Source organism: Rhinolophus sinicus, chromosome 14 (assembly GCF_057876585.1).
Source record: "Rhinolophus sinicus isolate RSI-liver-muscle chromosome 14, RSI-T2T, whole genome shotgun sequence".
NCBI classification, from domain to species: Eukaryota; Metazoa; Chordata; class Mammalia; order Chiroptera; family Rhinolophidae; genus Rhinolophus; species Rhinolophus sinicus.
The window spans coordinates 140431966-140459094 of record NC_142514.1 but is presented as its reverse complement, the minus strand read 5'-3'; the positions used below and the strand labels follow the sequence as shown (position 1 = coordinate 140459094).

Here is a 27129-nt window from a genome sequence, read left to right as displayed (position 1 = left end):
AGTGGCCTGCCAGCAACCTCGGGGCTCCCCAGCTGTGTGGGCCTCCTGACACCCACTCACTTGGGCAGAAGGGAGGCCTCAGAGACCCAGAAGAGTGCTGGGATGGTGAGACTGCCAGTCACTTGCTGTGTTATCCCAGTCAGGTCACTGTCCCTATCTGGACTGTAGTTTCCTCGTCAGGAAAACAAGGGGTTGTGCTAGTAGTCCAGTGCTTTGTAACCAGGGTTAGGTGTTAGTATTCCTTCCAGATTCATGTGTAAGTATAAAGCATGACACAATTATATGTCCATGTAAATGCACATTCCCAGGCTCCCCTCAGCTGGTCAGTAGGTCTGGGGTGGGGCTTGGGAATCTGAAGCTGACGTACACTGCAAGTAAAACACTAGGTGACTAGCAAGCATATCCACAGCTCCTCCAGGAAACCATTCCCCAGCAAGACCTCGTGTGAAGCTGGGGAATCTGACACACCAAGGTGAGGTCAGGCTTTGGAGCTGGGGTAGGATTCAAGTCTATCTGATTTCTGGTCCAAAGAGCGTGCCATTACATCAGACAAGAATGCAAAGGCCAACAGCACGGGGCCTGTCCGTGCAGGGGCAGAGCTCTTCCTACCAGGGTCCACCTGCCAGACTCAACATGGTGACTCCTAGAAAGGGGTGTGTCATGCGTCCGCTCTGCTGAACACACATTTGAACATTTCCCAACCTAAATGATTAAGATGTTACAAAAATCTATTGCTAAATGGAGAGTGCAGGCTCATGCTTTGCAAACTGGTATACAAACATCTCAGCTCCGCTGGGCCCTCGGTGCCACAGGACATGCATGGACCATCTCCCTGCAGCATCACTGTACCTGGAAGATCTGGGGAGGAGGGGATCATATTAAACGTATGTTACAGAGTAGAAGCCAATGTTCATACGAAATTTACGATGAAACAAAGCATTAGAAGGAGCACAGGCTTTGAAGCAGAACAGAAATCTTGACTTTGCCACAACTAGCTATGTGACTGGATGAGCTGTATCCCTTGTCCACCTCCATTTCCTATCTGTAAAATGGGGCTGCTAATCCTTTCCTCCACAGGACTGTTGCTTGGTATGCACAGGACTTTGGATTGCAGGGGAGAGATGTGTTCTGCCCTGAAATAAAAGGAGCTCATTAGAGACGTGGACTGGCAGCAAACAGCTGTCAGCACAGTGGCCCACATATTGGAGCTCCATTGCAGGGCCCCTGGCCTCTCCACTCTGAGCCTGCTTCCTCCCTCGCTGCCAGACAGCTCCTGGTCTCACTGCTTCACAGCTTCTGCTGCCTTGGGGCCTCTTTCCCCCCAACACAGACCCTGGACAGACTTCAGTTTCAACACTGAATACCCAAGGTATTTTCCCAGCTCAAGTGCCTCAGTGAGAGTGAGGTTGGCCCAGCCCATTGTTATTTAGGAAGCCACATGGCAGGACCTTGGCTGGCAGGGCATCAGCCAGCCTGTGGACAGGTGTGCAGACCTGAGCCCATCAGCGATGGGCAGGGAGGTTCTGGGATGCATGGCTGTCAGGGCCCAGGGGAGGCTCCTGAAGGGGTGATGCGTTGGCTGCACATGAGTATCACCTGAGGGGCCCAGGCCACATCCCAGACCAATTACATCAGAATTCTGAGGGCGGGACCCAGGTATCAGTGTTTTTTGTTGTTGTTGTTTTAGGAAACTATTGAAGTAACATTTGTACAGAAAACTACACAAGTCATTAGTGTGCAGCTTGAGTTTTTAGAACGTGAGCACACCCAGCTCGAGGAACAAGATACCATCTCCCTGAAAGCTCCCACCGGCTGCCTCCCAGCCTACCCTCCAAAGGGTAACCACTACCTGAGCTTCAGACACCGTGGTTTAATTTGGCCAACCGAGGGGAGAACCACTGCTTTAATGGGCATGGCCGTGGCTGGCCACTGGGGTGGGAAGAAGTGGAACTTAGGTTTGGTGCGAAGAGGGAACAGCTTGAGCCAATGCAAGGAGGGGTGGAGGAGCCTGGAGCAAGGTGTCCGTGGTTTAGGCCCAGCTGGCACAGAGGGGCAAAAGGAAAAGGCAAGGAAAGGCAGAATGTGAGCTGTGAGGGAGAGTTTGTTTTGTTCTTTGTCCCCAGGCCGCCTGTAGTGCCTAACACAGTAGGTGCTTGATAAATATTTGTTGAATTAAATCTGGAGAATTCAGTTGGGATTCTCCGCTAGGTCTCTGTCACAAGCAATAACCTCAGTTCCTGTTTGTTGAGCGTTTGCTGCAAGCCAGGAGCGTGCATCATCTCATTTAATCCTCACAACGGTCCTGAGAGGTCGGCACCATTCTTATCCTCTTTTGCAGATGAGGAAGCTGAGGGTCAGAGAGGTTAAATGCCTTCCTCACGGTTACCTGCCGGCTAAGCTGTAGAGCCTGGATTTACCTGTGATCTGTCCACTCGGGTCTCTGTGCTTCAAGGAGAAGAGGGGCAGCCACATGGGCTGGCTAGGGGACAGGAGACGGAGCTACAGTAGTCACTCATGAGGTGTCAGGCTCATGTTTCTCAGGCCAGCCCTCGGCAGCGTGTCCTGACCTCAGAAATGGGAGAGAGTTAGGGCCAAAAGCCATCTCTTCTCCAAAGGGTCCCTTGGGCGAGGGACAGAAGGCAGGGTTTAGCTAGACATCTATCTGCCTCAGGGGGAAGAGGAGGCACAGAGAAGGATAGGGATTTACCTGAAGTCACAGCAAGGCAGCATTGAGGCCAGGGGTGGGTGTAGAGGAGAGTCCAGGCAGGAAGGTTTCCTGTGGTCAGAAAAGTCAGAATGACCCTTAGAACTCAGGAAGCACAGGGCTGGGTTAGCTGGCCCCCAGATGCCCCACACACCTCGAATTGGTGTCAGCACTAATCTGTGGTTCCAGAGGGTTTGGAGAAGGCAGCAGCAAGTATGGCCAAGGCTCTGTGTTAGACCTTCCTGGCGGGACCTGGAGCGGATGGGGACCCAGGAGTCTGAACTAAAGCCTCAGGACTGTCTTCCCTTCACTGTGACCCTCAGCAGATGTCTGCCTCTGGACACAGGTGACCTCCGAGAGCCCTTCACATTTGTGTACCTGCCAAACACCAGGTCTCTCTTCTGTCCTCACAGACCTTAAACCACAGGCCAGGTTGCAGGAAGTGGCAAGGGGAAGTGCTATTTTAGACCCATTATGGGCAGTGAGGAGCCCTGCCTTGTAAAGGCAAGTGAACAGGCAGCCCAGGCTGGGTCCAGGGTAGATTGCAGGGCTGAACTGGGAAGGGGGACAGCAAGCAGGAATAAAGAGGCAGAGCTCACATGCCAGGTTGTGGGAAGGACACGGCAACCGCTGAGGGCAGGGGGTCAGAGGGAACAGACGTGGTGCTCGGTGATTGAACCCAGCAGCCTGGAAGAAGCAGGTGCCCCCCATTTGGGGTCTCAGCAGATCCTCACAACACCCTGGGTGGTTGAGCTTGCACTCAGAGAGGTAAAGCCACTTGCTTAAGGCCACACAGCCTGGCAGTGGCAAAGCTGAGACTTGACCCATATCTGTGTGACACCAAAGCCCAACCCCAGTGTGATTCCACACCCAAGGCAGGTTTGGATCTAAATGCAAGTCCTAACCCCCAGGTCCAGTCAGCCCCAGCTCAGCTCCTGTCCTGCTCCAAGCTAAGCCCCACCCTGGCCTCCTAGGCCTAGTTCCTCTTAAAAACGAGGCCCATTCTCCCCCTGGAGCTAAAGCACAAACATAGGAGTGCAGCCTGTCTTCCAAGGCATAGGACTTGTTCAGCTGGGGGTTAGCCAAGCACAGAGCACTAAAATTGAAGTCTGAGCTCCACCCCACTCCGTGCCTCCTGCTTGACTTCCATGTTGGAATTCCAGTGCAGCCAGCAGAGGGAGCCACTATTTCTGGTTCACAACTCCTGAGCTGGACATACGCTCAGATCCCCTGCAAATCACATCCTTTGCCTCTGATCCTGTGACCCAGAATCCCCTCCAGAGGCAGGAGGGCCCCGGTGGGACATGGCCCTATGCCCGTGCCTCCCATTCCCATCACAGCTCATCCCGTCTTACGGGGGCCTGGTGCTGTGCCATGTAGGATGAAGGGCAAGCTTTCTCCACGCTCACTTCCCCGGCTGCACTATGAGAGGTTCGAGGAGATGGTCTCTGAGGTCCCTGAGCTCAGAGACTGTAATGCTAAGATTCTGTGAGTCCATGGGAGATGCCAAGAGTTTTAAAAGCCTGTGATTCTGAGATTGCTTTGTTCTCGAGCCTGTGGTTGTCCAAGCTCCATAAAAAGCCGATTTAAATCTTCCTTGTGGCCTCCACAACTCCGTCCCTGTCTCCTCACTGTAGCAGTTAGACGCTTCCAGACTCTTGGGCAGGGTCCCATCTGCAGCTTGCTGTGGTTCGGGAGTCAGAGCTGGCAGTAAACAGTGTTTAGGCTCCTCATATCCCGAAGGTACAGGGGTGGGATGTGTATGCGTTGTGGCTCTGGGAGACACGATTCTATAGAGCGGCAGCCTGAGAGCCCAAAGTTGCCAACCAGAGCCCCCAGAACCACAGGAGGACCGCCTCAGCCTCCGTCCCTGGTCTTTTTTTCTGGCTCAGGTGGCTGCTCCCCACCCTTACATTCAGCCAGGTCTGGCAGATCACCTCTTCCCATGGAGAACTAAATGACCTTCAGGCAACAAGTTTGCCACACTAATTTTCAGATGGGGAAACTGAGTAGGGGAAGAGATTTAACCAAAGCCTCACAGAGAGCTGGTAGTCGAGAAAGGCCTGGACTCTCTGTAGGATGTCTGATTAATAGCCAATGCTGCTTGACCAAAAAGCATATCCCCATTTGGTCTATCACGCGGCACGTGAAATGTTACAATATGAACTACAGAACTTGGAACTGGGGTATGAAAGGTCCCCCTACAAAGAAAACACTTGCGGGAATGAAGGACATCCTTGGGTGCTCTGGCCCCCTCACCAGGTCCCCAGCATGGATCCTTTCTGTACTCCCTTTCTGGGCTCTGATGTGGGATATTCAACCCTGGGATCACTGCCACCCTCAGGAGTCTCCATTGATAAATGAGGGGGCTGGGGCTCTGACCCTGTCAGGGACCTGGAGCTCTTCCTATCCTTACCCCCACAACCTGGGCATAGCCCAGAGAATGGAGATTCTTTCCTTGCCCCCCTCCCTCTACAGGTGTCTAGTTCTCCTCCTGGAATCTCCTGGACCCAGGGGATGTGACTCTCCCGCCCCCTCACATCGCAGTTTCAGATTCAATGACTCAGTTTGTTTTGAATTCTCCACTCCCCCCCCCCCACACACACACAATCTATCCCCAACAGACTTGCTTACCTTCCTCCATCTCTGTCATGGGCTGTGATTATCCTGATCCTGGCCAGGCCTCTGCCCCCAGCATGGGGCTCTCCCTGCTGTCTGCATCCACTCCCAGCCCTGCTGTCCTGAGAGGGCCACCGCGGATTCTCCAGAATGACACTGAGTGGAGGAAACTCTGGCTGCTGAGCTGCTGCCTCCAGTCCTGGCCCACTATATTCCACAACTCCAGGGGACACGATTCACAGAGCTGGGAATACAACATGAACAGTGCCCTGGAGTCCTTAGTCACTGCCCTGCTGGGCATAGCTTGTGGTAGGGAAGGGAGAGCAGTGTGTCACCTGCTGGGAGGAAGGACTCATTATCCTCACAGAGAGTGGTGGGGTGGAGAGTGGAGACAGGAAAGTCCTCGTGGAGGAAGGAGATTTGGGCTGGGCCCTGAGGAATGTGTAGGAGCCCACCAGCTAGGCCTCTGTTATAGATTTCCTTTCACCAGGCCTTTTCTCACACACTAAGTGGGTGTTTCTGGGGGCAGGTCTGAGCCTCATTGACAAGGTAAAGTGAGGTCGCTCTCCATAGCTGCCCATTTCTAGGAGGAAAACAAGACCCCGGAAGGGGCAGTGGTTGTAGCCGTTGGCACTGGCAATGGTGACCGGACCTGGTGTAGTATCCAAGTCTCTATCTTGCATCGTGCAAGCTCTTCTCTTTCAGTTTGGAGCCCAGAAGGGTCTGATCCAACAGGCCTTTTCCCGCGCAGCCCTCTGCAGTTCCCGGGTGACGCAAGAGATGGCGACACAGAGCCACGCGGCCGCGCGGGAGACTAAGAGGCCCTCGCCGGCCCCACGGGTCAGGGGACCCGCGGGGGTTGGGGGGGAGAGGGCACGAGCCCGAGCTCTGACGTTGGGGGCGGGGCTGGCAGCCGTGACGCGCGGGGGCGGGACTGTGCATCGTTCAGGCCCTGCTGGCGATTCATTCAAAAGGCGCGCAGCCTGCGCGGCCACCCGTGCGCTCGCGGAGCCGGGCCCGGGCGCCGCGAGGAGCCGGGAGCCGGGCTGCTGGAGCTGCCGCGGGCGGCCAGGTAAGGAAGGCCCACGGAGCCCCAACTTGGGGTCCGCTACCCGCGACCCGGCCAGAGAGATGCGGACCCTAGTGGTGCCCCCAGCCTCCCCGCGTCTCTGAGGAAGTTCGCTGGCGCGGCGGATGCCGCAGCCCGGGCCCCGCGCCCTCTCCCTCCCGCCTCCGCGTCCTGTCCCGGCGTCTTCCGCGCACCGGCCCCCTTCCGTCTCTGGGTCCCCTACCCCGGGAGTGGCTCGTCCTCCGCTGCGACTCCAGTCCCGGCCGTGTGCGGTTGGGAAGCAGCAGCGGGACTTGCTGTTGGAGGAGCCGGCGAACCTCCCAGACGCCCTCGGTCCGGGGAAACTTGGACCGAGACCAGGATTGGTGCGGGACGGGACGGCAGCGCCTCGGTGCGGCTGCGGCGTGGGCCGGCCAGATGGGGGGGTCTGAACGGTGTCAGCCCGTGACTGGGTGACACGGCGCATGAGGCGGCTCTGCCCGGGCGAACGTGTGGCCAGGGAACTGGGCGGTGACTCCGGGCCGAGCTGAAGACACAGAGGGGCTCTATGTGCCAGTGACAGGCAGTGTGTGTGTGTATGTGCGTGTGTGTGAGTGACCTAAGACCACTGTGAGTGAGACCCCGGGTCACGGGGGTCACTGAGTGTGTGTGTGTGTGGCCTGGGGTATGACTAGGGCAGGGCCAGGGCCGCTCATTAATGTGAGTGAGTATGAAATAGAGGGTAAGGAACCCAAGTGACAGGCCCGGAACCACTGGCTCCACAGTGTGCTTGTGGGGTCCAATAGTGTCAGTGTGTGCGTGTCTGCGTGTCTGCGCCTCAGGGCAATGAGTAAGGGGAAGAAAGAGGAGGGACCACAGAAAACCTGTCAGCATATGGGGGGGCAGAGGCGGGGAGCAAGTGTCTCTTCAGGACTGTCCTCAGGAGGATGCCCCCTCACGATCTCAGATTAGTGAGGGGGTGGACCCTGAGTGATTTTCCCAGGCAGGGAGAGAGGGGCCCAGCCTGGGCTGCATCTGGAGCAGCTGCGGCCCCTGAGGTAGCGTCAGGCTCCACCTCCCAAACACACGGGCGCGAGCACGCGCGCGCACGTCTTGGAGCCCTGGCCAAGCTCTGCTCCCCGGGTAACCTGTATTCTCACTGGGCGCAGGCACCGCTGTCAGACCGTGCCCCCCGCGCCCCTCAGTCCCCCAGTCTGCACACTGAGGTGTTGGGCTCTGAAGCGACTGTGAATCATCACTTCGGGATCCTCCATTGTTTTTGGGTCAACTGCCTCTGTTCTCCCTTCCTTCCCTTCAGGCAGAAAGTCGGCAGTGGGGGGTGGGAGCAGGCTCTCTGCTTCGGACTCAGTGGTCTAGGGGCTGCCCTTAGGTACTGGTGACAGCTGGAAGCACAGCTCCTCGGGCCAAGCCCAAAATTCGAGTCCATCGATTCTGACTTCTCTGGCTCAGGTCTCCTTTCTTCATTTCCCTGTGTATGGGGAGAGGGGGCATGGACTTGTTCCCCACGAGTAGTCTCTGATTTGGGGAACTGGAGCAGGGCCCCTTCACCATTCGGGCTAGACCCCTCTGAGGCCCCCACCCCCACAAGCAGGCCCAATAGAAATTGGGCTTCCTAGCCCAGGAAGGGTGAGGGCGCTCCTGTCCTCTGCTGATAGCCTCTGAAAAGGTTGATTGCATTCTGGTGGGGGTGAGGGCAGTTCTAGGTGTTGTGCTCAATACTTTATGGCTTGCTTTTGTTGAATCCTCACAGTGGTTCTGAGATGTGGTGACTTTTTCAGAGAAGGAAACTGAGGCTCAGAGAAGCAAGTGACTTGCCCAAGATCATGTAGTTACTTTTTGCCCCTGAAGCCCTAGGAGAGGCTTGGAGAGAGCCCCACCTGCCTAATACAGGCGTACCTCGGAGATATTGTGGGTTCCATGCCAGACCACCATAATAAAGCGAGTACTGCAATAAAGCGAGTCATAATATTTTTGCTGGTGGAGGGTCTTGCCTTTAATTTGTCAAGAAAATGCAACACCTGTGAAGCACAATAAAACGAGGCCTGCCTGTCTCTGCTCATGGCTTATGTGGGCTTCCTTCTCTCAGACCTGGGCTGGCAAGCATGCTCTTGCCAGGGTGTGCCACTGCGAATTCTGAGTGTGGTATGTGTTTGCACACATGTCTGAAACTTTGGAGGGGGGGTTATATGATCTTCCTCCTCCTCCTCCTCTTCCCTTCCCTTCCCCCAGCTCCCACCCCTAGCCGGAGTTAACCAGAAATATCTGTCTCCTGCCTTGTAGAGCCTGCCATTGGCTTTGGGAGCGTCCACATACTGTGTTTCCCCGAAAATAAGACCTAGCCGGACAATCAGCTCTAATGCGTCTTTTGGAGCAAAAATTAATATAAGACCTGGTCTTATTTTACTATAATATAGACCGGGTATAATATAATATAATATAATATAATATAATATAATATAACGTAATATATAATATAATACTGGGTTTTATTTTACTATAAGACTGGGGCTATATAATATGATATAATATAATGTAATACTGGGTCTTATATTAATATTTGCTCCAAAAGACGCATAAGGGCGGATGTCCAGCTAGGTCTTATTTTGGGGGAAACACAGTAGCCCTGAAGAGTGTCAGGAATCGGCAGCACAGCCCAGGCTCCAGGGGTGCGAGGATAACTGAGAGTCCCCATTGACCTTCATTACCTAAAAGGCCCTACCCCCCTCTTTGGCATTGCTGTAGGGGTACTTTCCCAAATCCACCCACAATGCAAAGCAGGCTGGGAATGACCTTGAGCTTGTGTCACACCTTCTCAGGCCTCAGTCTCCCTGTTCTTCCCAGAGGCCCCAGGTAGCTCTGACCATTGCTGCTGCCGGGGTGAGCTGGAGTTGGGGACCAGGGTGTCCCTCTGTCTTTGGAATCGCTAGAGCTGTGCTTTTTGGGGCTGATCAGAATAGCTGTCTTGGTCTCCTGGGGCTAAGCCTGAGTTATTTCCATCCTCAGCACAGAGGTGGAAATAGCTCAGGGCCCAGGAACGGGGAGATGGGAAGGGTTAATTAAGGGTTAACCTCCTTTTCAGGTCTCAGCCGTCATGGAGGTCCCCAGCCCCACCCTTTGCCCTGCCTAAGCCAAACCTTTCTGGGAACTTAGGCCTCCTGGGCTGATAGGGACGATGGTGGGGCCAGGCTGGGTTTCCACATGTGACCCGAGTGGGACTAGTGATAGTTGCTAGAGGGAGGTATCTGTGTCTGGCCAAGGAAAGAAGGGAGACTTTGAGGGGCAGTCAGCACCTCGCCCCTGCTCATAGGCCCAGCCCCATTTTCCAGAGGGAGGGACTGAGGTTAAGAGAAGGGCAGGGACTTAACTAAGAGTGCCAGAGCCCTGCTATCTGGCTCCAGACAGGGCACCTACTTTCTATCTTGCCACGCGTTCCCAGGCCGACTGAAGGTGGCCTGGGACTGGAAGCAAGCCTGAGACACACCTTCCTAAAATCAGGCTCCCTGTTACGTTCCAGCTCTGGCCTTGCTGTCCTTGCCTGTCCTCCTATACCAGCTTCTGCCTCCGTTTCCGGTTCTCGCACACACACACAGAGTGACCTGACCTCCCCTAAAGTAACTCTTTGTGCCTATGTAGTCCGGACACCTCATCCTAGCGTCGAGGCTTTTCCTTCCAAGACCCTTTGGAACTTTCCATCTTCATCCTCATCGCTCCCTACTGGATGCCTGGTTCCACTTTGCCTTTGCTTGGGTTGTCTCCTCTTTCTAGAACCCTTCTGGCCATTCTGGATACAACCCAGTCCCCCTCATCCAGGAAGCCCCTCCATCCAATGTGAGCCCCTCTTCATTGTTGTGGTCCACATGCCAGGTGTCCCCCCTCACTTCTGGGAACAGGCACAGGTATGGGGCACTTATGGGAACTGCCTGCCCAGCGGGGTGGGGCCGGCCTGGCCAGCAGCTTGCCCTCTCTTGCTGCCATGTCTGTGTTGACCAGGCCTCTGAGGGCATTACAGTGTGCTGGGATACACGGGGGTTTGCAGCCAGGGGCTCTGAGACTCCTTACTGGGTGCTGGGGGTTGGGGTGAAGACTCAAAGCCACCCCTGTGTGTAGGGGTGAGTTAGGGGCTTGCCCTGGGCTCTCCTCAGCCATGGCCCTCATTCTGGGCCAGCAGAGGAAACTGCCTGCTGAGGCCCTGCTCTGTGTTAGGCCCTGGGTGCAGGTCTTGCAGCAGCACTGACGGGACCCCCCTCCTTCCTAAGCTGCTTAATGGGGAGCAGAGACTCAGAGAGCAGAGGGGACCAGCCCTAGTTTGAGTCCCAGCCACTGGTGCTGGAGTCTGACACTCAAGTTCTCTCCCAGCCCCAGCCCTGTCTCCAGTGGGGGGTGAGGGTTATCCGACCATTCTGGCATCAGTTTCCAAGAAGGACCGGGCTGGCTACCTGCAGGGGGAGGAGGAAATGTTGGTGGGGTCGTTCAGCACCTGGCCTGGCTCCAGCCCTTCTCCCAGTTCTGTCTGAGACCAGCCAGCAGGACCGGTCCAGCCCCACCCCCACTAGGAGTTGGGGGTGCCAGGATGTGGTCTCTGGCAGAGCTTAGCACCTACTCAGTGCTGAACCCTTGGGTACCTGGCCTCGGGTTAGTGCCACCGGTTAGGGCTAGGGTGGCAAGGAAGACAGGAGGGATGCTGCGTCCCTACTGTGTGACGCCCTGGGATGAGGACCCCCAAGGCTCTCATGTGCTCAGCCTCATGCCCAGAGGCTCAGAGGTTCCCTCCAGGTACAGGCAGGGAAAGAAGGCCTAGAGAGGGGAAGGGACTTGCAAGACCCTAGTGTCACTGGGATCTGACCCCGGTCTGTTTGCCTGAAAGGCCAGAGCTCTTTCCTGGGCCACCCTGGGAAAGAGATAAGAGCTCTATAAATAAACTGCCCATGTGGCTGTGAGCCTGTGCCCTGGCTACTTGGCACAGACGGAAAGGGATGGAGGGGCCTCTGCAGCCAATTAGAGGTAGGGTCTGAGTGTGGGTGGAGAGAGAAGGAAGGAGGGCATCCAGGGGGAGGAGCCTGACCTTGGACCTGCACCCTCATTGTGAGAAGTGAGCTCACGAGGGACCTGGGCCTGCTGTGTGCCCAGACTCCTGCATGTACTCGCCTGCCTCCCTCCCTTGCGGGAGACCACAAACAATGATGGCTGAAGGGGCCAGGAGAGGGGAGGGTCCCCCCAACAGAGGCTAGAAAGGCTTCCCGCAGGAGGTGGCTCCTGGGCAGAGACCTGATTGTAAGAAGAGCCACTGTTCCCCTGTGAACTCTGGATCCTCCAGCCACACCAGGAGGTCAGCTAAGCAGACACAATGGCCCAGAATCACAGAGGAGGGAACTGAGGCTCAGGGACTTGGGGCTGGGTCCTGACTGTGGCTCAGCTGGTGTGGGAGCAGGTAAACACAGGCCTGCAGAGGAGCTGGGAGGTGGGCACCCAGGGTCCTCATGCCGCTGGGACCAAAGTTGGGTTCCCTAAAGCACCCTTGCCACTCCCAAGCCACTGGTGACCTTGGCTGGGCACTGGTCCGTTCTGGGCTTGGCTTTTCCTCTGGCCCACGTGGGGCTGTGGTGAGAACCGGCGCTCAGGGGAGGCCTGGTGAGGCCAGGCCCCAGCCAGCCCTACCTTCAGGAGCTCCACTCAATCCACTCAGCATCCCTGGAGACAGGGACTAGCATCCTGCCTGCAGAGGGGACCCCGAAGCTCGGTGAGGTGAGCAGGGTCACAGTGGCTAAGTGATGAGCCAGAGCGTGAACCACGTGTGAGCCCCAGAGCCTGACACCCTCCCCACCTTCTGTCATGCTGTCCCTGGGCCTCAAGCTGCAGTTGGTTAGGGTCTGACCTGGGGCTGCTCGAGCGTGGGGAGTGTCTGTCCCCAGCACCCCGAGTCTGGAGGAGTCAGAGAAGGGGGCAGGCTGGGGCTGCGGTCCCCTAGTCTCACTAATCCTCAGCTGGCTGTCCGGTCAGGGTGACGGGGTAAGGCTTGTGCTGGGCAGACTCCACGTCCTGGCACACAGGCGAGTCCCTACCAGATGCGTGGCAAGGCGGAGGCAAAGGGGACCTGTCAGAGGAGGAGGTAGCAAGAGCACGAGTGGGCATGCAGTGAGGTGTCCTCCAGCCGTCCTGTCGTGGGGCCACGGGAGACAGCCCAGGGGTCCATGCTCCCTGCCTGACCCGAGCAGGAGCCCATGGTGCTGAGGGGTTGGGTGGTGGGCAAGCGCTGGGCACGGGGTGGTGCCTGCTGCCCGCCCCATCCCCGGTGGTAAAACCATATCTCCATGGACAGCAAGTTGTTATAGGGTACGATTGAGCCTCTGAGCCTCAGTTTCCTTATTTGGGAAGCCTGGAGCCCTGTCTTTGAGGAGTTCAGTGAAATCCTGCCTGGAAAGGGAACGTAGTATGCAGTAAGTGCTTAGTGAGGGTTGTTGGGAGCCCCAGCTCTGCCCCAGAGACGGCGGTCTGGTTGTAGACCACCTTCCCTGTCCCGACTCAGCCCGGGAAGGGGACGGGGAAGGGGAAAGGGGGGCGTCTTACTGCACCCAGACTGGGAGGAGGAGGGTGGGCCTGGTCTGGCCGTCTCAGCCCTGTCTTAGCCTCCAGGACCAATTAGCCCCTCAGCCCCACCTGCCCCCCTCAGCCCCACCTGCCCACCTCAGCCGGCTGAGCCTCTGTGCCCAGGCCTGGTGGCAGTTCCGAGGGGAGAACCACGTCTGGCCTCTGGGGGGTGGGGGGGGGCAGGGAGCAGGATGTGTCCTGGAGCAGGATTATGAGCCGGCATGTGGAGTCCTCACCCCAGAGGTGGGACCTGGGACATCACGGCTACCCAAGGCTCAGGTTGGGGAGGGAATTGGGTGGCCTTGTCACAGAGTGTCCCTGAGGCAACCTCTGCGTGTCTCTGGGCCCCAGCCGGTCAGTAGCCCTAGGGAGCTGTACCTCCTCCCCCTGGGAACTCCCAGCCTTCCCCGGGCTTCCTCCTTCTCATAGCACCTTTCCTGGGGATCTGGCACCAACTAGGGCAGTATGCAAATGAGGACTGAAGCAGGAAAGCCTCAGAGGCCCAGAGACCCCTGGGGTGGAGGCAGCACCTCCTTCCCTAGGGCCGCCAGGGTGCTTCATAGTACGTGTCCACTAGCTCTCCAGCCTCTGCCATCAGGTTGGCAGACGCCCCGAGGACATGTGCTGTGTGCCAGGCCCTGGGCTAGGCTCCAGGGAAGGGGCCAGCAGTGAGGTGGGCTCCACCCAGCTGCACTGCTTGCTGCTTGTGTGACCCCTACAAGTGACCTCCCATGGCCTCAGTTTACCCTCTTGTGAAACAGGGATGCTCACCTCCCCTGTGAGGAGTGGAGGCAACCCAGGATGAGCGCCTAACCCGAGCGAATGAGGGTGGAGGATGGCAAGGAGGCGATGTCTAGCTGCCCTCACCACCGCCCACTGCTGGCACTGCCCTACTTCAGCCCCAGTTGCCAGGGAACCACTGGGCTCCTTGCTAACCTGGATTTCTCTATTGAGCAGCCTTTGTCTTCTTGCCTGGGTGCAGCCACCGCCTGCGGGGCCCATGTCCAGCTGTGTTTCTAGGCAACCCGCACCTCCGGAGGCTGCAAGGTGGTCCTGAGGCCCTAGAGGTGATGGCTGGGAAACAGAAGTACCTGTCTCCCACCTCCAGCCGCCCAGGTCAGCCTCACTTGGCAGGCAACCCAGCCAGCCCTCTGAGATGCGAGTTTTCCATGCCTGTCTCTCCCCTGCTAACCCTTCAGGGCTCCTCCAGGCCCTGAGAGAAGGGCACGCTTCTTAGCTTGCAGCCGGGCTCGGTGTTACCTGGGCTCTGGCTCTGCCAGAATAAACCTTTCCAGACCCCTCTCCCTTCCTACACCCTGGCTAATCGGCAGCTCGTGCACACCAGGCTCTGTGCCAAGCATGACACATAAATATAAGGAAATGTCTGTACCTTGCACCTGCCTGTCAGTGGGTGCCACTCTCCCCTCCACAATTTATACGTGGGCAACTCAGGCGCTGCGAGTGCTTATTGAAGGCTTGCTCTGTGCCATGTCCTATGCTGAGTATTTCATGTGAATTCTTCCATCAGCCCTCTGCGGGGTTGGGGGGTGGGTGGGAGTGGTCCACAGCCTTAGAGCCAGTGGAAAACAGAGCAAGGCAGGTTGGCTGTCCCAGCTGTGAGCCCAGAGGTTTGGATCCAGGTTCCAACGCCTTGTCTCATCCCAACCTCTGGGGTCCTTAACCGTCAGCCTGCTCTCTGGCCCTCCTGACCTTGCAGAAGCTGGACCGTCTCCTGAGAGTACCTTTTCTGATCCCTGCCCCCCGCCCCCCGAGTTTAGCGCGTACCTCCCCACATACCAGGGCCAGGCCCTGTGCTGGGCACTGGGCACCGCGGGCAGCAGCCAGTGGGGAAGGGACAGGGTAAACAGGATGGTCACACACAGGGTGATTAATGAAGAAGAGGAGGTAGTCGTTGGGGGGCTTCCAGGAGGAAGTGACTTTGAGCTGAGTTCTGAAGGAAGAGTGGGTGTTGACTGGGTGATGGGAGGGGTGTCCGGGCAGAAAAAACAGCAGATACCAGTGCTGGGGTGAGAGAGGCAAGTGTGGGGGGCTGAAAGGAGCTCAGAGTGGCTGGAGTGGGGGCGGGGGGGTGAGGGCCACATCTGAACTGGCAGCCGAGGAGGAGGTCGTGGGGTGGGCGTGGGGCCCGGAGACCTTCAGCGTCTGGTAGCCCTGAGGAGCTAGGGTGGCCCCATGGCTTCGGTTCTGGGAAAGGGGAAGCTGCTGAGGTCGGCTTCCTCTTTCTCTGTGGCCTCCAGGGCTGCACCGCCCTGGGGCAGGGCTGCCTCCAGCGTGGGGCCCTCAGGGTGGCTTTGTTAGCTGGCTTTCTTCCAGGGAATTTCTGGTTTTAATTGTTTGGGTGGTTTTTGGAGGGTAGGGGTGAGCTAAGTGTGAGGAAGCCCCTGCTACCGTGAGCCTGTCTGTTGCAGGCCTCCGGCCCCAGACACTGGCTTTTGTGGTGCATGAGACAGCGTCCCTGCCCCTGCTGCCGTCTGGGGGCGGGAAGGAGGGGCAAACAGTAAACAGGCAAGCAAGCACCTAATTACCTGCCTGAGCAGGAGGTGCCTCTGGAAAGAAGGGGCAACGGGGAACTCCCGCGACCTACTTTAGGCTCATTAACTCATTTAAACCTCCCAACAGCCTTGCCTTGGGAGATAAATAGCCCCATTGGCAGATGAGGAAACTGAGACCCAATGAGGTGAAGCAGGGGCTCAGTCTGGCATCCGGCAGGGCCGGAGGCTGTATCAGGGGGGAGTGGCCTCTAAGCTGACTTCCTTCTGGGCCCCATGGGGTTCCACTCAGCCAGAAGCACAGGGACAGAAGAGAAGGCTCAGGCTGCGGGCTGAGGACACTGGCCTCCAGGCCTCTGCCTGCCCACCACCCGCCGGCCCCTGTCTAGGAAGCCTCAGGAGGCGCCTGCTTTGGGAGGTCACTGCCCAGCCTTCAGGGCAAGGAGGGTTGGGGGTGGGGGGATGGAGACTTCCCAGACCCCCCCACCCCCAGACAAGGGGCTTTGGTCTGAACTTGCTTTTTGGTGGGGGTTCCCAGGCTCAAGGCTTAGATGCTAGAGGCCTAGTGGGGAAGGGGGTGCAGAGGGGGAAGCCAGAGCAGCAGGTGTGGGTCTCTGCGCGCGCACAGGCTTCTGGGCGGCTGGCCAGTGGCTGCTGACTGAGCAGGCCCATTGGGAGGGGGGCTCAGTCTGGGCTGAGTGTGGGGGCCAGGGGAGCAGCTGTAAGCAGAGACGTGGGGGCCAGACTGGAGTAAATGCTGGTTTGGGGTAATTAGAAAGCACATAATTAGAAGGCGGCAGGGGCTAGGCCGTGAGTGTCTGTGAACGCACCGGGTGGGTGCGTCCTCCCTGGCTTTGCGGCTGGGCCTTTGGACCCCCATTGTGCTCCTGGAAGCCTTGCGATCACGGCTCCCTGTCCGTCTGAGGTGAGCAGATGCATAGCCCTCCCTACGGGCTCAGGTCACCCAGCAGGTGACTGTCAGGGCCTGCGCTGGGACAGGGCTGGCTCCCTGTGGCCGTTGTGCATCTTACATTTCATGCCTGCCCCCGGCCTCTGGGCCCATCCCAGGGACATGGAAGGGCGCTGGGTCTAGGGACTGGGCAGGACTTTGGGGGGCCAGCCTGAGGACGTGGGGCTCATGGGCGGGTCTGTGGGTTAGATGCTGTGAAGAACTGCTTGAATGGGAGCTGGGCCCGGGCAGGGGGAAGGTTCATTTTGGGACAGAAACTGAAAAGGAAGACTTGTGACCAAGTTAGAGGAGGGGACAGTGGGGGATGGGTCCAGGGACGCCACCTGTTGGGTGCTGACTGCCAGGGTGCAGCCTTCACTCTGTGGCCTGACATTCTGTTCCAGGTTTCCCCCTTAGCTGGCCTCAGGCCCAGAGCCACTGCCAGTGACCTGGAGAGTCCCGTGGTGTGACCACTGCCCCTCCTCCCCTGTGGTGTAACTCAAGCCCCGGGGCAGGCCGTCCAGCGAGGGTGGATCGGTTTCCTCCGGCTCCTTTTCCAGGTGGGAAGCCTGGGCCACCTACAAGGGCTCTCATGTGACCAGGGGCTTATTGCAGGCAGCATTTCTTCTGAGGAGCTTGGCATCAGGGGGCTCTAGGAAGGGTCCCCTCAATCTGCTGGGGGCCCTAGGCCAGGGACGGAGCTCTGCTCTCCATGACCACCCCTCTGGGTTCAGAGGCTGTGCGTAGCCTATGGCTGAGGCTGAATATATATCACTTTTCTCGCCCTCCTGAGCCTGAAGCCAGCCGTCCTGGAAATACGTCACCGTGGGGCTCCCTTGTTTTACTACAATTCCGTTTGTCGTCTGATCCGAGGCCTCCTTTCTGCTGTTTCAGCCTTGGCCCCTGGCAGGAGGCTTTTCTCCAGAGGAGGCCATGTTCTGAGCCTGAGGGCGAACGCAGCCTCAGACTGTGCCCACCACAGGGGGACGCTGTTCCTCTGGTGGCCGTCCGTCCTCCCTGGGGCGTGAGCTCCCAAGGACAGGGACAGGCCTGTCTTGTTCATGTTATTTCCTGTGCCTGGCACACAGTAGGTACCCAAGAGAGGATGGGAGGCTGGCCACCATAACCACCCCTCAGGAGTCCCAGGTCTGACCCTGACCCAGAAGATGCAGTGACACATCCCACCCTCCACGGAGAAGTCGCCGGGTGTGTGTGGACAGTGGGACACACAGCAGGACTAGGATTGTGATGAGGTTGAGGGGGGACACAGAGCTTTGGGGGCCAGACCCAGCTTTGGGGAAAGGGAGGTCTTTGTGTTGGACTTTGAAAGGTGAGGGACAGACCTTTGGAGCAGGAACAGCACGAGGGAAGGCAGAGGAGCAGGAGGGGGGGCCATGCTCGTGGCCTGCAGGGAGTTCTGAGGGGCAGGCGCCTGAGAGACTGGGGGTGGGGGTGGGGGGCCAGCTCGCTCTTCCCCCATCCCCAGGGATGCAGTCGTAAGTTTCCTTCCTCCCAGGCGCTCCTGCTCCTGCTCCAGGGCACCTGGCTGTTTGTGGAAGGGGAAGGAAGCCCTTCCTCCTACAGGAAGCCTCCCAAAACTGGCAGGTCCCTCTACCCCCGTCCAGTCTGTGTTGCCCTGGGAGGCTGGCCCCAGATAGGGCACCCCTACCTCTATTTGGGCTTGGGCGGGGTTGGTGGTGGCATTGAGTACACGCCAGGCCTCCTGGGTGCTCTGCCTGCCTGACAGCACCTTGCGAATTCCCCATCCGGTGCTGCCCTAGAAGCCGTGCTGGGAGGACAGCAGCTGCCCGCCTGCACCCACCCACCGGCTGAGCCTCCCCTCCGTCTGTCCTAGGCTGGGGGCTGTGGGGCCGGAGGATTAGGCTGAGGATGACGCTGCGCCCTCCCCCACACTGGGCCCTGTCCTGCCTCCTTGTGGTGAGTTGGGGTGTGTGTGTGGTGGGGGGGGGGGGGCAGAAGAGCTAAATCCTGAGTCCTGCAGCCAGGCCCTTGGAGGAGGTGGAGAATAAGTGGAGCCCCCATGCGAGGCTGGGGTGCTGGGGTTGGTTACTCAGCTCTTCCTGGGAGGCAGTCTGACCCTGGCCCATACCGTTCCTGGTTTGGGGCGCCTTCCGGTGCTGGGCAGGTGCTGGAAGCCAGGTCTGGGGGTCTAGAGCCTGAGGAGGTCCCCCGAGGCCGTCTGCTCTCAGGGCAGCTGTCTGTACTCTGTGCTCACTACCCCCAAGCTGGAGCGTCTCCCCACAGCAGGAGGAATCAGGGCAGACAATTCATACCTGGAATGGGAAGCAGAGGGAGCTCCCAGGGGGATGGGCTGTGGACACAAATTGGGAAGATGCTCCCTGCGGGACGTTTTATGCCCTGTGTGGGTGCAGGGGTATGAACAGGCTGGCCTTGCGCCATGGGGGGGTCATCGAGGAGCGTACAGCCCTGGAGACTCAGCCGAGGGCCCAGTGTTGGAAGCACCAGCTGCAGACTTGGCTCCAGGGATACTGATGACAGGCCCAGCTGTGGGGGATGGGGGGGGAGGGGTGCAAATGAGAGAGGAATTCGGAAGCATGTCTTCCTCCTGGAGGATGGAAGGGGTGTGACTCAGAACCCCAAGGGGTTCAGATTGGGCCCTGTCTGGAGCTTCCCAGCACTTTCCACAAGCAGATGTGGTTCTTGCCCTCGTACCTCGGCCGTGGCCAGGCAACAGGTCTGGGACAAGCAGGTCTTACTTGCAGCATGAGGGATGGAGGTTAGATTAGAGGGTGTCCCTGAAGCCTGGGGGGAGTGGCCCTGGGTGGTGTGTGGTCCCCGCTCCTGGGCCCTCAGGAAGGGGGTGGCAGATAGATAGCCCCAGGGACGCCAGGCTTTCTGCCTTCTCAAGTGTGTCCTGCCTGCCGTTCTTCCAGGTGCTGCCCTGGCCTCTGGCCGCACCAAAGTCAACGACCCCTTGGCAGTGCCCACCCGGGGAGGAGCCCAGCTTGGTGAGCTCAGCCTGCCCATCCGCCATGTCCTGGGAAGACTTTTGAGGGCCGGGGCGTTTTCTGGGGACCTCAGGCCTGGTGCCTGTCTGCGTTCTCACCCTTTCCCTCCCACAGGACCCGGGGCAGGGCACACTATGCAGGTCTTGCCCCCCGGGCACCTTCTCAACCTCCTGGGGCTCTAGCCCATGCCAGCCCCACTCCCGCTGCAGCCCTCGAGGGAGGCTGGAGGCCCAGGCGGGCACAGTGACACGAGACACACTATGTGGAGACTGCCAGCCTGGGTGAGCCTCATGGTGGGGCGTGGGGGCTCATGCCAGCTGACCAGGACCCTGGGCCCTGGGTCCCAGCCTCACCCAGCTCCTGCGCAGGCCTCAGTCCTCCCGTCTGTGGAATGGGATGGACCAGTGTGGGTGCCCAGTGGAAGGAGTCCAGCCTCTCTTGAGGAAGGTTCTGGGCCTCAGTGATGCCTTCCCCCCACCCCCGCAGGTGGTTTGCCCCTTCAGGGGTCACCCACGTTCCCTGTCAGCCGTGCCCCTGGACGCCTCTGGGTACTCGTGGTTGTCATGGTGAGTGTCAGATGGGGCCCAGGACTGGTCGGGGTGGGGGTAGGGGTGGGAGGGAGTCTGGTGAGCTTGAGCCCAGGGGCCCCCACAGTGTCCATCCGGGGCAGTTGGGGTCCTCATTCCCTCAGCCCACGGGAGGGCAAGCAGCCAGAGTGTGTCCAGCGGGACGTGGTCAATTGTCCCCCTGGCTATGTGTCTTCCCACCTCATCTCTGGGTGGCAGAGACCATCCAGCAGGTGAGAGCCACACCTGGAGGATTCACGTCTTGACTGGTCCCCTGTCCTCGTCCCCTCAAAGGCACCCACGCACGAGTGTGAGCACACACTCAGACACACAGACACACGCATCTCCTCTCACCTGTTGAGTCAGTTACCTGAGGCAATTGACTCATGGAGCAGGTCAGGGGGCAGCAGGACCCCGTGTCCCTGTGCCCAAGCCTGTGCCCAGGTGCCATCTGTAAACCCCTCTGACCCAGCATAAGGGGTGGACCGGGGGCTGAGGGTCTGGCCGTCCTGAGGCCTAAGAAGGCCCTGCTCAAGCTGATTGACCGGGTGGCCAGAAAGGAGAGCGAGAGGGCGAGTGGGCCTTTGCTTCCCCAACATGGTGGAATCGGTGGCTCTGGACACGCTAGCATCCCAACTCTCTCTCTGTCTCTCTCTGTCTCTCCCTCTCCCTCTCCTTCTCCCTCTCTCTGGCCCTGGGCCTCTGCTTGTGTGTTTCTGCCTCGTCTGGCCTCCACGCCTCCGTCCTCCGTGGTGCTCAGAGCGGGGGCAGCGGGCCCGACGCGGTGTGGCGGTGGCAGCAGGGGCCGGCAGCACCGAGGAGACCCGGCAGCCCGGGAACGGCACACGGGCGGGCGGCCACGAGGAGACGGCTGCCCAGTACGCGGTTATTGCCATCGTGCCTGTCTTCTGCCTCATGGGGCTGCTGGGCATCCTGGTGTGTAACCTGCTCAAGCGGAAGGGCTACCACTGCACAGCCCACAAGGACGTTGGGCCTGGCCCTGGAGGTGGAGGCAACGGTGAGGCCCGGCCTGGGGTCCTGGTGGGGCGGCCAGAGGGCCCGGCCCAGCCCAGTCCAGCCCAGCCCAGGGGCCTCCCGAGGGAACCGGCGTGGCCTGGAGGGTCTGACAGGGAGAGGCTTGCAGAGGCCAAACTGGGAGGGCTTCCTGGAAGTGCTGCACGCAGGCCACAGAGGAGACGCTGCAAATTGACAGGGTGGAAGGAAGGATGAGATGGCCCACGGTGGCAACGGGGCAGAGCAAAGGCAGAGAGGCCCTGCCTGGCCATGGGGGTCTGGACTCCTCAGGGCTCCAGGTGTGTGTGGTTCAAGGGTCGGACTGCCTTCTCCGTGCTGGAGGTGACCTCTGACCTCTGGCCTGAAGGGCTGGTGGGACAGCTGTCCCAGGCAAGCACCACGAGAGGCTTGGGTTTCCGGGCTGTGGTTTTTTTTTTTTTTTTTTTTAAAGATTTTATTGGGGAAGGGGAACAGGACTTTATTGGGGAACAATGGTCAAATTGTTGTCCTTTCAATCTTAGTTGTGGAGGGTTCTGTTCAGCTTCAAGTTGTTGTTCTTTCAGTCTTAGTTGTGGAGGGCACAGCTCAGCTCCAGGTCCAGTTGCCGTTGCTAGTTGCAGGGGGCACAGCCCACCATCCCTTGCGGGAGTCGAACCGGCAACCTTGTGGTTGAGAGGACGCGCTCCAACCAACTGAGCCATCCGGGAGCTCAGCGGCAGCTCAGCTCAAGGTGCCGTGTTCAATCTTAGTTGCAGGGGGCAGAGCCCACCATCCCTTGAGGGACTTGAGGAATTGAACTGGCAACCTTGTGGTTGAGAGCCCACTGGCCCATGTGGGAATCGAACCGGCAGCCTTCGGAGTTAGGAGCACGGAGCTCTAACCGCCTGAGCCACCGGGCCAGCCCCCGGGCTGTGTTTTAAGTTACGAGTCCTGGAACCGGGGGGAGCTGTGCTCCTCCTGCCCCCACCCCAAGTCTTTTCTCCTCCCCACCCCCACTAGCCCCTGAAAGCCAGTAGGGCAGGGACCCTACATGCACATGCACTGCACACAGGAGAGAGCCTTGTAGTCGGGATTGAAATGGCACCTCCCATGCCAGTGCCCAGGCTGCCAACCCTTCCACATTCCTGACACTGGAGGGGAGAGGCGCTTGAGACAGCAGGAAAGTGGGCACTCAGGCCATCTCACCCGGGACTGCACTTGTTCTTCTAGCTTAGGCCTGACTTTCACTGCTGGTACTGCCTGGGCACAGGTCCTCGGAGCTCTGTTTGCTGCTGGTCCAGGAATGATCCCGTGGCCCATTTTTCACACCGTTGAAGTTTGGGCGCTAACCTGCCAAGGGCCCTCGGTTATATGAGGTCAGACAATTACGTTCGCGAACTTATCCTAGAAAAAAGTGCTACATACCTCACTGCTGAATATTACTGCGGTCACCTTCTAAGTACTCCCCTTGGGAAGCTATGCATCAACGCCAGTGCCTAGTCCACCCTTCAAAGCAGTTTTGGAACTCTTTCTGGAATGGCCATCAGAGCTGTCATCGTATTACCCATCATATTGTCCTGAATGTCATCAAAATGTCTTCCCTTCAATATTTCCTTTATCTTTGGGTAAAGAAAAAAGTCATTAGGGGCCAGATCAGGTGAGTAGGGAGGGTGTTCCAATAGTGATTTGTTTACTGGCTAAAAACTCCCTCACAGGCAGTGCCGTGGGAGCTGGTGCATTGTCATGATGCAAGAGCCATGAATTGTTGGCGAAAAGTTCAGATAGTTTTCGTCTTTTTCACGCAGCCTTTTCAGCACTTCCAAACAGTAAACTTGGTTAACTGTTTGTCCAGTTGGTACAAATTCATAATGAATAATCCCTCTGATATCAAAAAAGATTAGCAACATCGTTGCAACCAGTTTGTGAACTTAATTATCAGACCTCATATAGACAGCGGTGTGCCGGGGGGTAATAGGCCTGTAATTGGCAGTTTGCCGGAGTTGCTGGGGGTTCTGGGCGGAGAGGCAGCCCACAAATCCCTGAGGCTGAGAAGAGGAGACAGCTCCAGAGGAGGCGGCTCCCCTGCCCCCCACACTCTGTAGGGACTGTGGCGTTCAGATGCTGAAACCACTAAGTACCTGGGGCTTTTGGGTGCAGGGAGCAATGATGCTGAGCAGGGAGGGTTATAATGGGGCTTCTCAGAGCTGCGGCCTGAAGCTTGTACACACACATTCAGGCTCCCAGCCCAATTCTTGGGAAGGCTTGGTGCGCCCTCTGCTGCCATATCCTGGTGTAGCTCAAGAGTCTGGAGTTCCACTGCCCCACCCCCCATTGCCCCAGGATCATGGTCCTTCCTTTCTTTTCCCCAGGGATCAACCCTGCCTATAGGCTTGAGGATGCCAACGAGGACACCATAGGGGTCCTGGTGCGTCTGATCACTGAGAAGAAAGGTAAGGGGAAGTGCTGACCCATCCCTGTGCCCAGAGCCTTTGTATGAGGCAGCCTCGGGTCAGATCCTGCCCTGCTCTGCTCCTCCTACGAGGTCAGCTTGGCCAGCCTGTGTGGCTGCCCCTTTCCTCCTGTTCTTGCCTGAAGAGGAAGTGAGGGAGAGGAGGAACAGGCATGTGGCCCAGGCCGGAGGGGGTGGCGGGTAGGTAGGGGGATTTGTGCTGGGGCATGGGGTCTGGGGGGGGGCGGTCCCTCATGGCCCAGAGCGGGTTCTGACTGCAGTTGCCCACAGAGAATGCAGCAGCCCTGGAAGAGCTGTTGAAGGAGTATCACAGCACACAGCTGGTGCAGACCAGCCACGGGCCTGTGCCCAGGTGAGTGGGCAGGTGGGTGAGGAGGGCCACCCCCAGAGAATCAGCCCGCCTCCTGGGGCTCTCCACTTGGGTATGTTCCCTTTCCTGTCACCCCAATTCCCCTTCACTGCCGCCTTTGGCCTGGGCCTGGCCTGCCCGACTCACCACCGCCACCTGTGCCCTCTGCAGGCTGCCGCCCGGACGCCCCAGCATGCCACACATCTGTCCGCATGGCCACCACCTCCACACAGTGCAGGGCCTGGCCTCACTCTCTGGCCCCTGCTGCTCCCGTTGCAGCCAGAAAAAGTGGCCTGAGGTGCTGCTGTCCCCTGAAGCCGCAGCTGCCACCACTCCCACTCCCAGACTCCTGCCCAACCCGGCCAAGGCTCCCAAGGCCGGCACCAAGGCAGGACGCCAGGGCGAGATCACCATCTTGTCTGTGGGCAGGTGACGTGGGCACAGACATGGGAGGGTCAGGGAGAGACGTGACAGCTGGGGGTGGGGGGGCAGGCAGGGCCCTGAACACCCTGTTCGGTGGTGGCCTCAGTGTGTCTCTCTGGGTAGTGCGGGAACAGGGACAAGTGCGTTCTGCCCGACTGAGCCATCTCACCCAGAGCCCTTGGGCCCCCAGGCAGGGTCCCGGCCCCTATGACACTTGAAGCCCCTTAGACCAAGGGCCTGTCCATCTGCCACCTAGAGCTGGGGTGTTCGGGGCTCATCTGTGGGTGTGAGGGCATGGGAAGGGCTCAGGCTCTGGTCCATGAACTTGCTGTGTGACCCTGGCGGGTGCTGCCTTCTCTGAACCTGGGGTTCTCCCTCAAATGTGGGGGTGCTTGTACCACCTCTCCTCACAGGTTCCGCGTGGCCCGAATTCCTGAGCAGCGGATAAGTTCCGCAGCATCTGAGGTGAAGACCATCACAGAAGCCGGGCCCTCAGGAGGCGATCTCACTGACTTCCCACCGCCTGACCTCCCTCCAGAGCAGCGGACACTGCTGGGCAATGTTGGAAGTCACACGAAGTGGGCGAAGCCCCCGTTAGAGAAGAAGGCTGAGGTGAGGGCCAGAGACAGGAGGTGTCTGTGGGCGCTGGGCTCACCCCTGACTGCAGATGGGGTGGGGGTGGAGGTGCAGGGGTCCTTGGAGCCCGGAAGCCCCCCGACTCAGCTCGGACCCCTCCTTCCTGTCCCCCAGGAGAACCGCTATGTGGTCCGGCTAAGTGAGAGCAACCTGGTCATCTGAGGGGCTGTGTGGTCTGAGGACACTGCCGCCGGCCTGGGAGGGGCCGCAGGCTTCCTGCAGGAGGTGCAGCTGCGGCTGCGCCTGCGACAGTGGAGAAGCAACGGCCCAGAGGACAAAACAGCCAAGGCCAGGCCTGGAGGCGGGACGTCCACCGCAGTGAGGAGGCAGGCCCGCTGGGGGGCGCCATGTACAGGAGCAGGGTGCACACAGCCCCTCCCCCGTCCCTGCCACCGTCCCTCCCTGCAGGATGTCCCTGCCCCGTGCCCTGGCCAGATCCTAGGAGCCCACAAACAGGAGCACCTGTACACAGGAGGCCAGGCCTGACGGTGGGGGGGGGGGGGGACCCTCTGCGTGGCACGCCTGGCCCCACAGCTTGGTCATTAGCCACCTCCTGCCTCTGTACAGGGCCCTAGAGCAGATGTGCCTCCCAGTCCTCTTCTGGCAGGACCTGTAAAGGGAAGGGTGACGAAACACCGTGGGCTGGGAGGCTGAGTTCCCGGGTTCTAATCCCGGGCGAGTCCCCAGCCATCCCTGGGTCCCAGTTCTTCTGACTGTGAAGCCTCCATGCCCAGGGCCTCCCCAGCTCCTCGCAGGCTCTGGGCTGGGTCGTGTTCGGCGCGGGGAGCTTGGCTCCTTGCCACCCCCCCAGTAGTTTTATCTGGCCCCATCATTTGCTGCTTTCAGGGCTTCCACCGCCAAGGCCCCCATGGGGCTGCCCAGCCATGGCTCTGCCTGCAGAAGGGGCTTAATGCATGTGCCTGCCCCCCCATCCTGCTGTTTTTATTACAATTTTATTCAAAAACAGACTTGACCTGGGCAGGGCTGTGGTACAAAGCCCCAGCGTGCCCAGCCACCCCAAGATCTCAGGAACTTCGGGGTAGGGGTGTAACTGGCTGGAGAGGCTCCTCTGGCCTAGGTGGTTTGTGTCCCTGTGGTGTCGGTGTGTCTGTCCCCCAGCCTGGGCAGTGCGGGCGACTGCCCAGCCCGTCTCCATCCTGGCTCAGTAACCTGGTTATTTATGTGGAGCTGTGCAGGCAACAGGCCCCACTGCCGTCCCCATTTCTCTTATTTATTTACACTTTGCTGTTGTCCTGTTCTTGCATATCCATCCCCATCCATTTGTTGAATAAAAGGTGGGAAAGTGGTGTCACGAGAAGCTTCTTTTCCCTGGGCCTCTTCCCAGGTCTCGTCTATTCATACAACAGCCGTGTTAGGTACTGTGTGTGGCACGGGCCATCGCTCCTCTCTGTGCGTCTCTGTGGCAGCAGGTGAAGTGGGGCCCGGGAGGCCCCTCACCCCATCTGGTTCTCACTGAAGCCCCCAGAGGCAGTGCTATCCAACGGAAATATAGTGTGTGCCATGTATGTCATTTATAATTTTCTAATAGCCAAATTTAAAAAGTAAAAAGAAACAGGTGAACTTAATTTTAACTATACCAATAATGTATTTATGCCATTTAACCCAGTCTATATCTAAAATATTTTCATTTCAATATACAGTCAGTTTAAAATTATGAATGAGCCATTCTTTTTTGCTTTGAAATCTGGTGTGTATTTTACACTGCAACCCCATCTTACTGTGAACTAGCACATTTCTAGGGCTCGGTAGCCACATGTGGCTCCTGTACTGCACAGCACAGCTTTAGACACAGTGGAGCCTGGAAGATGGATGGTAAGTAAGACACTGGGAGCTGGAGAATGTGGGAGGAGAAACATGCTCTCCAGGAAGGGAACAGCATGTGCAAAGGCCCGATGGCAACAGAAATAGGAGTCGAAGAGGCTGGAAGGAGACCCTCTTGACTTCGGTGTGGAGATGGGTGGGGGTGGGCAGCAGAAACCAGTCACCTGGGCTCTCAGAAGCCACTGGCCTTATGCCAGGGAAGCCACGGAGCCTCTAAAGCATGTAGGAAGGGGAAAGCATGATTGGTCAGCTTGCTCTCACTGTGTGAAGCTGTAGGCGCAGGGGTTCATAAGGAAGCTGCTGCAGACATCCAGGCAAGAGATGGTGGGGACCCGGCTGCGTGGGTGGTAGATGGATCCAAGAGATTCTTAAGACAGACCTCCAGGGCTTGGGAATGGGATGTAGGTCAAGGGATTAGGGCTTT

The 27129-nt window shown here is 58.5% G+C and overlaps 1 protein-coding gene and 1 long non-coding RNA gene across 17 annotated transcripts; one reads left to right on the top strand and one right to left on the bottom strand.

Moving 5' to 3' along the window:
* Positions 1-621: 621 nt before the first annotated feature.
* Positions 622-6759, bottom strand: LOC141572224 (uncharacterized). Of its 2 annotated transcripts, XR_012497490.2 has the most exons (4): positions 6616-6759; positions 5339-5567; positions 2708-2776; positions 622-858 (listed from the first exon to the last, which is right to left on the bottom strand). It is a non-coding gene; the product is annotated as an uncharacterized LOC141572224 (long non-coding RNA). The 2 variants fall into 2 exon arrangements; XR_012497489.2 differs by lacking the exon at positions 6616-6759 and having other exon boundaries at positions 5339-6157.
* Positions 6242-26170, top strand: RELT (RELT TNF receptor). 15 transcript variants are annotated; one of them, XM_074335789.2, is made up of 13 exons: positions 6267-6395; positions 16841-16996; positions 17525-17642; positions 18292-18374; positions 19352-19426; positions 19541-19707; positions 19913-19992; positions 20753-21010; positions 23355-23435; positions 23726-23807; positions 23976-24233; positions 24641-24839; positions 24978-26170. In XM_074335789.2, exons 4-13 carry the CDS (start codon positions 18327-18329, stop codon positions 25023-25025), a joined length of 1296 nt encoding a protein of 431 aa, XP_074191890.2. In that variant the 5' UTR covers positions 6267-6395; positions 16841-16996; positions 17525-17642; positions 18292-18326; the 3' UTR covers positions 25026-26170. The 15 variants fall into 15 exon arrangements, with proteins under 15 accessions (XP_074191888.2, XP_074191889.2, XP_074191890.2 ...); XM_074335790.2 differs by lacking the exon at positions 6267-6395 and adding an exon at positions 15951-16412 and having other exon boundaries at positions 18218-18374; XM_019744412.3 differs by lacking the exon at positions 6267-6395 and adding an exon at positions 15952-16412.
* The last annotated feature ends 959 nt before the right edge of the window (positions 26171-27129 follow it).

Coding starts and splice junctions, on each gene's coding strand:
- RELT (XM_074335787.2), top strand. CDS start 18,327: ATGACGCTGCGCCCTCCCCCACACTGGGCCCTGTCCTGCCTCCTTGTG. Junction 18,375..19,351: donor CCCTGTCCTGCCTCCTTGTG/GTGAGTTGGGGT, acceptor CCGTTCTTCCAG/GTGCTGCCCTGGCCTCTGGC. Junction 24,234..24,640: donor ACCATCTTGTCTGTGGGCAG/GTGACGTGGGCA, acceptor CTCTCCTCACAG/GTTCCGCGTGGCCCGAATTC.